Below are 12,929 nucleotides of genomic sequence, written 5' to 3' on the forward strand. Positions count from 1 at the left end.
ATTTTATTTTATTTTGGATTGTCCTGAGATGGTATTTTGAACTATGTGGCTTTTGAGTGTTCATATATAAATGAAGTACAGCGCGAAACTATAGCCTTGTGGTTTTAGTTAGATGTTTTAGGCTAGCTATCAACTTTCCACATTTACAAGCTAATATGTGACTCTGGACCACAAAACCAGTCATGAGTTGCACAGGTATATTTGTAGCTATAGCCATGAATACATTGTATGGGTCAAAATTATCGATTTTTCTTTTGTATGAAAAAATCATTAGGATATTTAGTAAAGATGAAGATATTCTGTAAATTTACTACCTTAAATATTATCAAAACTTAATTTTTGATTAGTAATATGCATTGCTAAGAACTTAATTTGGACAACTTTAAAGGCAATATTTTCAATATTTTGATTTTTTGCACCCTCAGATTACAGATTTTCAAAAAGTTGTATCTCAGTCAAATATTGCCCTATTCTAACTATCATACATCAATGGAAAGCTTGTTTATCCAGCTTTCAGATTATGTATAAATCTCAGTTTCCAAAAACTGACCCTTATGACTGGTTTTGTGGTCCAGGGTCACATATTATCTTGTTTAGATACACTGCCCTCCAAAAGTTTGGAAAAAATCTTTTAAAAACCTGGGCCAAGTTTAAACCAGTAACCAGGCATCACAGCTGGCAAAGGGGCATGTCTGACTTTGACATGTATATATTGCCATTATTATGTAATCAAAGCGAAAATTATTATTGCTGATCTTCAATGATAATGCCAAGTTACTTTAATGTATTTGCACCAAAAAATGATAAGGATTTACGCTGATATCATCCAAAACCACACTTTGCCAGGGGTGTTTCCAAACTTTTGGAGGGCAGTGCAACTATGCAGGTTTTATTAAAGGCCTGCACAGCAACCGTTTTATTGAAGCTGTTAGGTTACCCTAAGAGAACATGTTTATTTTATGTATATCGTCTTGGTTTTAGCGCCTCAGCCACAACAGCTGAATGAAAACACAACAATGCTAAATTTAAGAGCTCATGCTCATTTTTTATAGTGCAAACCATAACAAGCTTCTGTATTCCCTGCTTTCACTCATTTTATGTACGGCAGATGAATATGTCATTTTTAAACTATTCCATGTCATTTAGCTAGCTTGTTCCACATTTGTTTTTCATTTCAGACTGTCTTAAATCTACTTGCAGTTGTATGAACGAATTAGACTGTGTGGATGCAATGGCTCCTGAAAGAGAGAGTGAGAGAGAGAGAGGGTTGCTTAGAAAACCTTGTGATGCGTGATAAGAGCTAAGCAACAGTTACCATAGCAACACACATTAGCCATTGCAATTATTTGGAGTTAATGGAACACAATTATGTTAGTGAAGCTTTAAAAAGGAACTCTTAGTCAAAATGTTCAGCAATTTTACATTATAAAATAATACAATAGACCTTAATAATTGCAATTATTAAGAGAACAGTATGACGCAGCCCCTCTTAGCTCAAAGCTAACAACATTGTACTTATCTAATTATGCCTTAAGTACTGCCGTCAGTCAGTGGAGTGTGCGTATATAGGACTGTGAAAAAGCTGTATGTCGGCTGTGCTAACAGTAGTGACGTTGTTATTTTTATGGCTGCTAACACTCCAGCTCCCCCCTGCTGCCTTTATTTAGTGGAGTCTGTTTGCTATTAAAAACCCTGTCTGGACTCATTCCTATGGACACAGCTGCTCCTGGGAGATTAGATTTTGTGTTTGTGCTCTTCCCATTAACTCTGGTGCATTAGGAACCTTGTTGTGTTCATTAAAGTGGTGGTTTGTGGTTATGTACAACATGCAATCTCCCACTATCTGGCTAAAGCGAAGGAAGGAGAGGATCGTAATACTTGGATGCGTGCGTAGGCATGATTAGAGAGCAATTTTGCAAACTGTCTACAACTGTTTCTGATGAGATGGAGCAGTGCTATGTACAGTTGTTTAGGCTGTGTGGTGGAGTGAGCTGTATTTTTAGTATGTGACATGAGGCACACCCCTTGACAGGAGCAGCTGAAGGGCTGTCTGCTGCTCTGCCTGTTGGGTTAGGTTTTGTCTGTGATGTTGCTTAGCTATTGCATTTTTTCCCTGCCGAGTGTGCAGGAGGGATGGTAGGAATGATGTTTAACATTATGTCATTTAATATTGTATGCAAAAGTGGTAACACTTCACATTAGGTTCCATTAGTTAATGTTAGTCAATGTATTAATTAACCTGAATGAACAATGAGTAATACATTACAGTATTTATTCATTTTTGTTATTGTTACTTAATAAAAATACAGTCATATTAATCCACAGTGCATTAACTACTGTTAACAAGCACATCTTTTGATTTTAATAAAGCATTAGTAAATGTTGAAATTAAGATTAAGATTCAAAATGATGTATAAGTATTCATTCTTAGATCATGTTAACTAAAGTAGTTAACTACTTATTGGAAAGTGTTACTGAAAAATCAGATAAAGTTATCATTTGTGTATACAGCATGTATCTTTTTGTGGTTCATCAGCAAACAAATCAGAAAACAAGTCGTTGATTTATAATTCATAGCAAATATGAATACACTTCTTAAGTTTGGGATTTTTTTTTTTAATCTCTTGTGATCATTAATGCTGCATTTATAAAATAAATAATAATAATAATAAATATTAAATAGTAATAATAATAAATAAATAATGCTGCATATAAAAAATTAAATACAGTAAAAAAGTATTAGCATGAAATATTATTACAATTTTAAATAACTGTTTCTATTTTACTTACTCCAGTCTTCAGTTTCACATGATTCTTCGTAAATCATTGTAATATGCTGATTTGGTGCTGAAGGTTTATTATTATTAATGTAGAAAAGAGTTTAATATTTTTGCAGACATCATGATACATTTTGACAGGATTCTCTGGTAAATAGAAAGTTCAGAGCATTTATTTGAAATGTAAATCTTCTGTATAAATGTTTTGTATAAATTGCTTTAATGTCTTTAGTGTTACTGTCATTTAACAGTTTCTTTGAATAAAATTATTAATTTCTTTTAATAAAAATCATACTGACTCCAAACTTTTGAACGATAGCCTATATATATCTATATATATCTATAGTTATATCTGTATCTATATCTATCTATCTATCTATCTATCTATCTATCTATCTGTCTATCAATCATCTATCTGTATGTATATATATATATATAACAAGAATAAAAAAATCTTGCTTTGCTGATGTTTCAGATCTGAGATCATCACCATATTTTTGTTTGTGTACTATGACAATGGTTCTTACGTGAACAATTTAATAGGTAACAGTGCGTCACTCCTCACCCTGCCCTGTGTGTTTGCCTGTGTATTTGTGGTTTTGTTCAGGTCTCCTCTGGTAGAAGCTGCTGAAAGGAGTGAGCCTTTTCCCTCTCCCTTACCACCCCTACCACAGCACGACACTGTTCCTGCCCTCCCTGCCCACCTGCTCCAGGACATAGTCGAGTTCCCCACACCGCCCCCTACCCCTCCGGACAGGGTTCCCCCTGAGCCACAGATCCTTCCTCTTTCTCCTGCTCCTTCTGATCTACCCGAGGCTCCCCCTGCTGCCCCTGTGCCTCCTCAAATCCAACAGCTCCAGCACTCTGAGCCTTCAACAAGGTAGGACATGATCATTTACTGTGTGCTTAACAGTATACAGTTTTTTCTTTTTTAGAACATTGTGAGGATGCCACAAGTGTAGAGATACTGTACACTCGAATTAGTATTATTTTTGGTTTGTGGTTATTTTAAGAACCTTGGATGAGTCGCAGAGCATAACACTTTTACCACTCATATGCCTCCCTGTGTGGGTGTTATAATTCATACAAGGCTGCTTTCAGATGCTCTTGATCCATCTAGTCTGTTTTTTAATTTTCACACTTGTGAGAATTTATGAAATATTTAAATCGATCTGACTGTAAGACATAATTTCAATGCATTTGGAGGTTTTTGTTGACTGTGCTGATAATAATAGCAGTGATGATGCAGAGGGAGTTGTGCCATAAACTGGAAGTACAGTACTGTACACGGAGTACCTCAACACATTGTATATTTCCCCTATGTCTGTACTCATTTTATGACTGAGGCTCCCAGAAATTAATTTACCATAAAGACTATTGGCACCAGGCTTTGTATGCATCTTTACCGCAATATATATGCAGAACACAGTGCCCCTAATTTTTTTTTCAGGAACTTTTCTCAGGGCTAAATTTTCTTTTGTAGACATTTTTATTTTAACCTGTTTTCAAGGTGATTTTTAGTGGCCAAAGTCACTTCCCCTCAAGTTCACACAAACATCCTAGCAGAATAGCCACAGGTATAGTTCAACACGTGAACCATGGATATTCTACTAACATTTTTTTGTCTTAATTTTAAACAGTATCTCTGTTATTATAGTACCGTTTTTTGTTTAGAGTAGTATTTGTGCTAGAATTTAATAGGTTAGCTTATCCCAAAATGAAACCTCTGTCATTAATTACTCACCTTCATGTTCCAAACCAGTAAGACCTGTGTTCATCTCCGGAACACAAATTAAGATAATTTTGATGAAATCCGAGAGCTTTCTGACCCTGCATAGACAGCAACACAACTGACACATTAAAGGCCCAGAAAGGTAGTAAGGACATTGTTAAAAAAGTCCATGTGACATCAGTGGTTGAAGACTAAAATGGAAGAGAAGAAATTGAATGAAGTTGAACCATTGATGTCACATGGACTATTTTAACAATATCCTTACTACCGTCCTGGGCCTTGATCTATCCCTTTAATTCTGACATAAAAGCAAAAACAATCTCTCTGTTGCTTTAAGATATTGTATTGCCATAGATTGTGTTGCTGCTACTGTAGATGACTCATTTCCATTTGTGCACATTGTTGTAAAACTTTATACATCTATCAGAGGCTGTGCCATGTTTGTAAAGAGAGCAGGATGACTCAGCCACGTTGACAAGCGATGAGCTCAGCTTGCATTTCTTCTATCAGACAGCAGAGGGCGAGCACGTGTTTATGTGTGTCTTTCAGCATTGGAACTGAGCTCTGCTGCCCACTGCAGCACACAGCTTGTAAACACAAATCAGAACAAAAAATACAGCCTTCAATGTAGATAAAAACAGCCTTACTCTCTCAGAAAACAATGTGCAAAAACTTTAAAAGGTTCTTCACAGCGATTCCATAGAAGAACCATTTTTGGTTAGACAAAGAACCATTCAGTCAAAGGTTCTTTAAAGAACCGTTTCTTTCTTACCTTTTTTAAATCTGAAGAACCTTCTTTTTCTGTGAAACAGAAAGATTTTTCAGATGTTAAAGGTTCTTTATGGAACCATTTAGACAAAAAAGGTTCTTCTATGAACCTTGCATCGTGAAGCACCTTTATTTTTAAGAGAGTATCTTATCTACCCATCAAAGGATGCAGAATGCAGATGTGAGAACTTAATCTTAAAAGCAGCATTTGCATAATGAGATTATTTCAGAAGTGCACCACCATCTAGCCAAATATAAACTGATGTCCTGGGGCACCAGCTTAATGCATCTCAACATAAAACATCCATTAGGAAATTCAGCCTGTCCCTTCTGCAAACTACTACCAAGGGCGTTCCTTCTTTATAATTTTTCTCACTCTCTCGTGTTTTTCTTTTTTTTTTTTAAGGTCATTTGTAGTTTTTGTGATTTTGTATTCCCTACCATATATATGAGTTACCACTATCTGAAAAACAGGTATATAGAACAAGTTAATGTAAACATTTACACTTTTGACATGGCAAAATGTAGCCTAATACACTAGTAGTCATCATACCACTAGCTATATAATGTAAGGGTTTGATAATGTTTTAACTTAACAAAGCAAAAAACAGCTTACTGATTCATAATTCGTGGTAAATATTATATATATGTTATATATACAGAATGAGCGAATATGCTCTTTCTACTCTGTATGTTTGACTCAGTTCAGCCTAGATACTAAAAGCCCATGTTATGAATCTTTAAAAAAAACTGCCTTTGCAATATCTTTCAGTGGCTGCACGGCTTAAAAATTTAATTTTCAATTTCCTGTGTCTGAGCATAGGATGAAGTTGTCAGTACACACTATACACTCTCCCTCTGCGTGTGACAGCATTGTTGTAAGTGTCTTTTATTGTAAAATAATGAGTTATTTAATGTCACTGTCACATGTCTTCCAGCTGTCTGACACAGACAGCCATTAAATTGGTGACAGGTCTTTAAAAACCCCATTCGCTGTTGCTGTAATTTACCATAGATGGCTGTTTTTCATCACTGTTGCTCATAAAAATCAGAGTGAGGGAAAAGTAGCTACTGGCTTCTGCTGAATTGAAAACATAAGCTGCATATAGATGCTGAGAACACTGTGTTCCTTGCTGGTTACAGAATTTTCCAGAAGCAATAAAGCGTATGTCATTAAATACACTGAGCTGAGAGAAGGGAAGTCATAATAGGATACGAGGTTTGAACAGACTAGCGGTCTCCAGCATTAGGATGGTTGACTACAGGACCAGTGACTTTGACTATCTCGTTCATTGTGTGAACGCCCTGAAGCTACATTATTATCACCCTTTGTGCAATAGTGCATGTTTTTGCTTTCGGTGATCATTTTATATTTTCAAAAAGTTTTAGTGGCAGGCTGTGGACTGTAATGCATTTCTCTCTGGGCTAAATGCATATAGATCATTATTTTCCTTACTTGTACCATGATATCTTATGTTTATATTAACATACAGCATATTGAAATCATCAATTTTTTGACATAAAAATAATGTGGAAATCATATAATAAATTGTACATTTAAAATTTTTCTATGTATTAATTTTATTTGTTACTACAATTTGTTTTCACCCCTACATTCACAGCACTCTTAAAGCTCAACGAAAATTCAATGAGCATTAAGAAACCACGTTCCCTCCCTCTGAAACCTTGTCCATTGCTTTTGCTTGCTCTACAGTATTGCTGTAGAAAAATTAACGCTTTGTGCAATATTTTATCTTGTATTTTATAACATTTGTTTTATTTTTGTGTGGTCGATAATTTCTTCAGTTTTTTTTCTTGAAGAGTCACAGCCCACCTTTCCTTTTCTGAGAAACGGCCCCTGGCTCAGGGTTTCAGGTTTATGTTAATTTTGCTAATCTCTTTTTCTTTAGAGGTTCATATCCATGTCATATACAAACACAGACACACAACAAAGCTTTAGTTAACTTTGGGGTATGAAGACTTTCCCTACTCCAGTCCTCAGGCTCTATACTGTAAGTTAATAGGCAGATCTGTGCGAAAAGCTCTTTGTTCTGCTTTCTCATGAGTGAACAATAGATTTATAATCCTCATGTTTCAGATGCCCCCACCAATGTCCCAATTTCCCACAACCGCTGCTGTCTCATTCTGTAAATCAATATGGATTAGCTGGACCTGTGTGAATCGCTACTACTCCCCTTCAGGCTGATAAACTCTCTTTCTTTTGAGTTGTCTCTCATTTTCATTCTCGTTTTTGCTTTTCCAGATCACACCTACAGACCCTTTCATAACATATGCATTGAGATTTTAAATGTATCTGTCATTTGAGAACATCAGGACTGATGGCTGCTTTCTGCCATTACCTCTTTCTGTTCTCAGGGGGGGTTGATATATCATGACTTTGACCTGTGCAAAAGAGAACAGCAGTAATAAATCAGAGAGTCCTCAAGACTGATGTACATGCAGTTAATTTATGCATTATTAGTTGATTTGTTTGGATGTTGCTATTTCCTGTAAGCTCTGCTGACTTCATTACTGGCATTTATTTAAATACTGTATGTTCCTCTGATCCCATCAAAACCCATTTTGACATTTTTTTTAAAGCTTTAAAGGATTAGTTCATTTAGTTCACTTCATACTCTGTATGTTTGACTCAGTTCAGCCTAGATACTAAAAGCCCATGTTATGAATCTTAAAAAAAAACTGACTTTGCAATATCTGTCAGTGGCTGCACCGCTTAAAAATTTCCCGTAAACTCTGTTGACTTCATTATTGGCATTTATTTAAATACTGTATGTTCCTCTGATCCCATCAAAACCCATTTTGACATTTTTTAAAGCTTTAAAGGATTAGTTCACTTACAGAATAAAAAATTCCTGATAATTTATTCACCCCCATGTCATCCAAGATGTTCATGTCTTTCTCTCTTCAGTCGAAAAGAAATTAAGGTTTTTGAAGAAAAACATTCCAGGATTTTTCTTCATATAGTGGACTTTAATGAGAGCCAGCGGGTTGAAGGTCCAAACTGCAGTTTTAATGCAGCTTCAAAGGACTCTTCACGATCCCAGGAGAGGAATTAGGGTCATATCTAGTGAAACGATCTGTCATTTTTAAAAAATGTATATAGTTTTTAACCACAAATGCTCATCTTGCACTAGCTCTGCAATGCATGTCCGCGACTTCACGCATTATGTAATCACATTGGAAAGTTCATGAGTGGTTAGTTCTTTGTAACTTTGGTTAAAAATGTAGGGTAGGATGAAAAACTCAATTTCAAAATCGTCCAAGGTTGTTTTACCTTTTTTGGTAAGGGGCGTTTGACTTGGTCTTTGCACGTTTGCTTTGTAAACACTGGGTCAGTACTTCTGCCTACGTCACACGTGACCTTTCCAATGTGACTACGTAATGTGTAGCTTTACTATGTAAAGTCGAGCTAGTGAAAGATGAGCATTTGTGGTTAAAAAGTATATACATTTTTATTATTTTTTTTTTTTTAAGAAAATGACCGATCGTTTCTCTAGGTAAGACCCTTATTCTTTGACTGGGATCGAGTCCTTTGAAGCTGCACTGAAACCACAATTTGGACCTTCAACCCATGTGCTCCGGTTGAAGTCCACTATATAAAGAAAAATCCTGGAATGTTTTCCATAAAAAACTTTTTGGAGGTGAGTAAATTATCAGGAAATGTTCATTCTGGAAGGGAACTAATTCTTTAACCCTCACAAAATGCACTTTCTAGATTTAAAGAATCTTAGCATATAAAATTCAGAGCATTTTTATTTCTGTACAGAAGTTATATAACATTTTAATGTTTGATGCATGTTATCAGGCTGAAATGTAGTTTACAAGGTATTATCTGATGAAAAATGAAGAATGAAACAAACACTTTATTAAAGGGACCGTTCACCCAAAAATGAACATTCATTCATCATTTACTCATCATCATGTTGTTCTAAACTAGTATAAATTTCTTTCTTCCATGGAACAAGAATGTATCTTGGAAATCTCAGTATTTTATGATCAATACCGTGAAAGTCAGTTTGGATCCAACGTTCTTCAGAATATGTTCTTTTGTGTTTGAACGACAATAAAGTATATGAGTCATTTTTTCTTAATTTTTAAAGTACATTTTTCAAGATTCTACTAAATGCCCTAGGGGTCTCTCAGACCCCAAACAGACCATGAGGGTTAAGTTTCTTATCTAGTTAAGTTCCTGTAATGTGAGAATCTCACAATGTCACTCTGCTTCAACAGGGGAGAGATGGTGGTGTAATTTAGGGCAATAAAAAAAAATAGAAAAACAGAGAAACTATAAAAGGTGTTACATAACAAAAGACAGGAGTGACCGCATGCTCTCAGTTTGCGAAAAAGAGACCTGTGTCTTTCAGCTTGTCGTGGTGTCGGCTATTGTTTGCTTTCGCTGTGCTGATCGGCACAAGAGAGCTCAGATCGACAGGGAAAAGCTGCTCATCTTTTAAAGCACTCTGGTCCCTGGGGAGGTACAAAAAGAGAGACAGAGAAAGAGAGAGAGAGTTAGAGAGGGAGGGGTTATGGAGAAAACCAGCAGCCGCTTCACCGAGCGCCACAACAAGCCAATGAGAAGAGTGTGTTGAAGACTAGAGAGCAGGAGCATCGCTTATTCCCTCCCTCTTCTCTTGCTCTTCGCATCTTTCCACATCTCTACCCACAAGGCTTAGCAGTCCTGTTCTATTGTTGTCAAGGATACAGAGAGAGATACAGCCTGATGCAATATAGTCCGAGACGGAGGAGTCAGAGAGAGCGAAATGAAGGGATGCTGAGGGCTGAGTGCGGGGCGCCTGTATGCCCCTGATGCCATCTGCTCCGGATCTACTGCAGCCAAGCAGCGTTTGTCTGACGCCAGCCCAAGGGCCCTCAGGACGAGAGACGTGGAGGAACAGGAGGCGCAGGCCGGGGGGAGGAGGAGGGAGACGGGTGCTAGTGGAGATCATATAGCAGAGGATGGGAGCAGTGGAGTCCGCTGAGAACGGACAGCCTCCCTGTCCCTCTCAGGAGCGTCCCGAGAGCATGTGAGTAAGAACCTGAGAGGAGGGTTCTTGACGACCTCATTGTCATCGCTGGTAGTGTTGTTGTTGTTTTCAGCTGGTTTGCTCACCTGGTTTGAGTCTGCATGTGAGTATTCCTTTAGCAATACCTGTGCTGTGAGAAAAATAAGTATTGAGTATAGTCAGAGAGACGGCAATTACAAAGGAGGAGGGGATTGTTATTGTGTCTTTGTGATGTCACAATCAGACATGATGTTTATTTACATCCGCTGTTTACTGGCGGCAATAAGACTCTATATGTGTTTAAGCATATTGACGTGTGTGTTCCAGTCTGGCGGGCTTGCAGACGTCTGGATGGGGGAGTAATGGCTGTATTTAATAGGAGAGAGATGTGTGTTTTTGTGGGGGATGGAGGCTAATGCTGCAGCATTGAGGGAATGAGAGAGAAATAGAACACTGAGATGTGTTGGAGAAAAGGGGGAGGGGAAAAAGAGAGAGAGTGAGGCTATTTATGTTGTAGACATTCAGAAAAGCAGAATGGCATTGATCATGAAAAAACATTTTGTGTAGGTGGACTGGTGTTTCTATATTTCTTTTGGTTTGTGGTATAAGCCTGCTTTAAATCCAAATTAACATTCTGTCATCATTTGTAGTACAAAACCTGCATTATTTTTGTCTTCTGTGGAAAACAAAATGAGAAATTTAGTAGTCAAAGCTGCACCTTTCTCTACAATGAAAGTAAATGGTAACCACAGATTTCAAGGCCAAAATTTTGTAAATAATGACTTAAATTTTATTCGGCTTTATATTGCTTGCACAAGTCATAAAGGCTAGTTTTATTATGCTTTTATGTTTCTTTTTAGTCTTTTATGGAGCTTGTCAGACATTTTTATTTTGTATAAAAAAGCAGTTCAGACCTTCTGCTCGTTTTGTGTTCCACTGAAGAAATGAGCGCATACAGGTTTAAAACAACATAAGAGGAAGTAAATAATGACAAATCAGTGCATTGCGAATCTAGAAATGATTCTGCATCGATTCTGAGTTTTTCCGAATGCATCATAATTCTCTCTTGAATCGATTCTGAGCTTAGTTTTTAACAGCAAATGGCACTGCATGCTTTAGAAACAGCCGTACTCTGCTTGCTTCCACTTACATCACGATTTGGTCAGTTACCCAGATGTGCGGCTGTGTTGGAGATACTCGGATGTAAACAACAGCATGGATTGCACGGTTAATGTACTACGGAATACGTTGTTCTGCTAATTTATGCTGTCTAAACCATGGAAAAAACATGTGGAAGCTGCTAAATCAAATAGAGAAAGACTTAGTAAGCAGAAAAGGGCGCAATATTTTGACAAACTAAAGTTAATAGGTGGTAAAGATACACACAAGCAGTATTTATTTAAATGTTTGCCTAATATTTCACCTACCTGACCAGAAATTATAAGAACAAACACAAATGTCTTTAAGATTCTTGACCTGGAAATCCTGGTTCAGTTTGGCCAACAACAAATGCCTTTTGTTCCTCAGACACTCCTCTCCTTGATTTGTTATAACTTTTGGCAGTCTGTAGTACTCCAAATGGTTTTCCTGGTCCGAATGATTAGTACTGCCCAAAACATGACAATAATTAACTATTTTCAGCAGCAATAATCAGCAAAATATGCCGTTTTGTTTGGTTCAGTGGCATTGTTTATGTTCAGTGCCGGCAATATGGCCGACTGATGATGCGTTGTGAAAACACTTTATTCTTTACACACACTTGAACCTGAACTAATCATTCAGAAAGTTTGAAAAAGTTGAAGGAAATTGAAAGGGTGTCCACAGTGGGCTGTAATGTTGTGTCATAAAAGCATTTGAAGCCGACGTGCAACATTACATTAGAGCACCATCTGCTGTTAAAAACTGAGCTCAGAATCGATTCCAGAGAGATTCGCGATGCATTCGGAATTGATCCATTAATCTCAATGCATCTTTTTATTGTCACATAGCCCTATTTTTCTGTAACTGTTTCTTTAAAATAGTCTATAAACCAATTGTGTCCATGTTTATAAAGCACATTTTAACATATAAGATATTCTACTGCGTTTAATCCTCATCTTATTAGCCACAATGGTTATTTTATTGTTGTAACTGACTTTTGTGCAAAAAACCTGGAATTTTTTGCTCTAGGCAACACAGCTGGGGATGATGGGAAGGTTTGAACCTGCTCTGAAGTCTGTGCTTTAAGCACAAGTGTTGTAGCACCATACAGTGCGGCTCATTCAGCCATAACTAACATAGCTTTTAGCATCTAAAGTTGGCTTATGCAACCCCCCCTTTTGAGAATTCTTACATAACAGTACCTGCATAGTTAACGTGGGAGTTTGAACCGCAACTCTAAAAGCTTTATATTATTGGATTTGTCATTTATCTCACCTACTGTACCAGAAGCTCACCATGACAGAATGAAATCTGATGGAAGAACCTTTAAGTGCCTTTTATTAACCATTGCGTTCATAATGCAATATTTTAATTTCCTATTCAAGCCTTTATTTTTACATTATTTTTTGGCTTTAGCTCTGCATAAGCACTGTAATGCACTTGCTGCACTTCTTATCCCATCATCATTATATATATATATATATATAA

General features: G+C 36.8%; 1 protein-coding gene across 13 annotated transcripts in view; it reads left to right on the top strand.

Annotated features, from left to right (window-relative positions):
- Positions 1–12,929, top strand: part of tacc2 (transforming, acidic coiled-coil containing protein 2) — an 89,878-nt gene that overhangs the window by 43,257 nt on the left and 33,692 nt on the right. For all 13 annotated transcript variants that reach the window (XM_051126884.1, XM_051126894.1, XM_051126895.1 and 10 more), the window contains one exon: positions 3,385–3,657. In XM_051126884.1, coding sequence (XP_050982841.1) covers positions 3,385–3,657 — 273 coding nt within the window. The remainder of the gene's footprint in view (positions 1–3,384; positions 3,658–12,929) is intronic.

This window comes from Labeo rohita, chromosome 13, assembly GCF_022985175.1.
Source record: "Labeo rohita strain BAU-BD-2019 chromosome 13, IGBB_LRoh.1.0, whole genome shotgun sequence".
Lineage (NCBI taxonomy): Eukaryota > Metazoa > Chordata > Actinopteri > Cypriniformes > Cyprinidae > Labeo > Labeo rohita.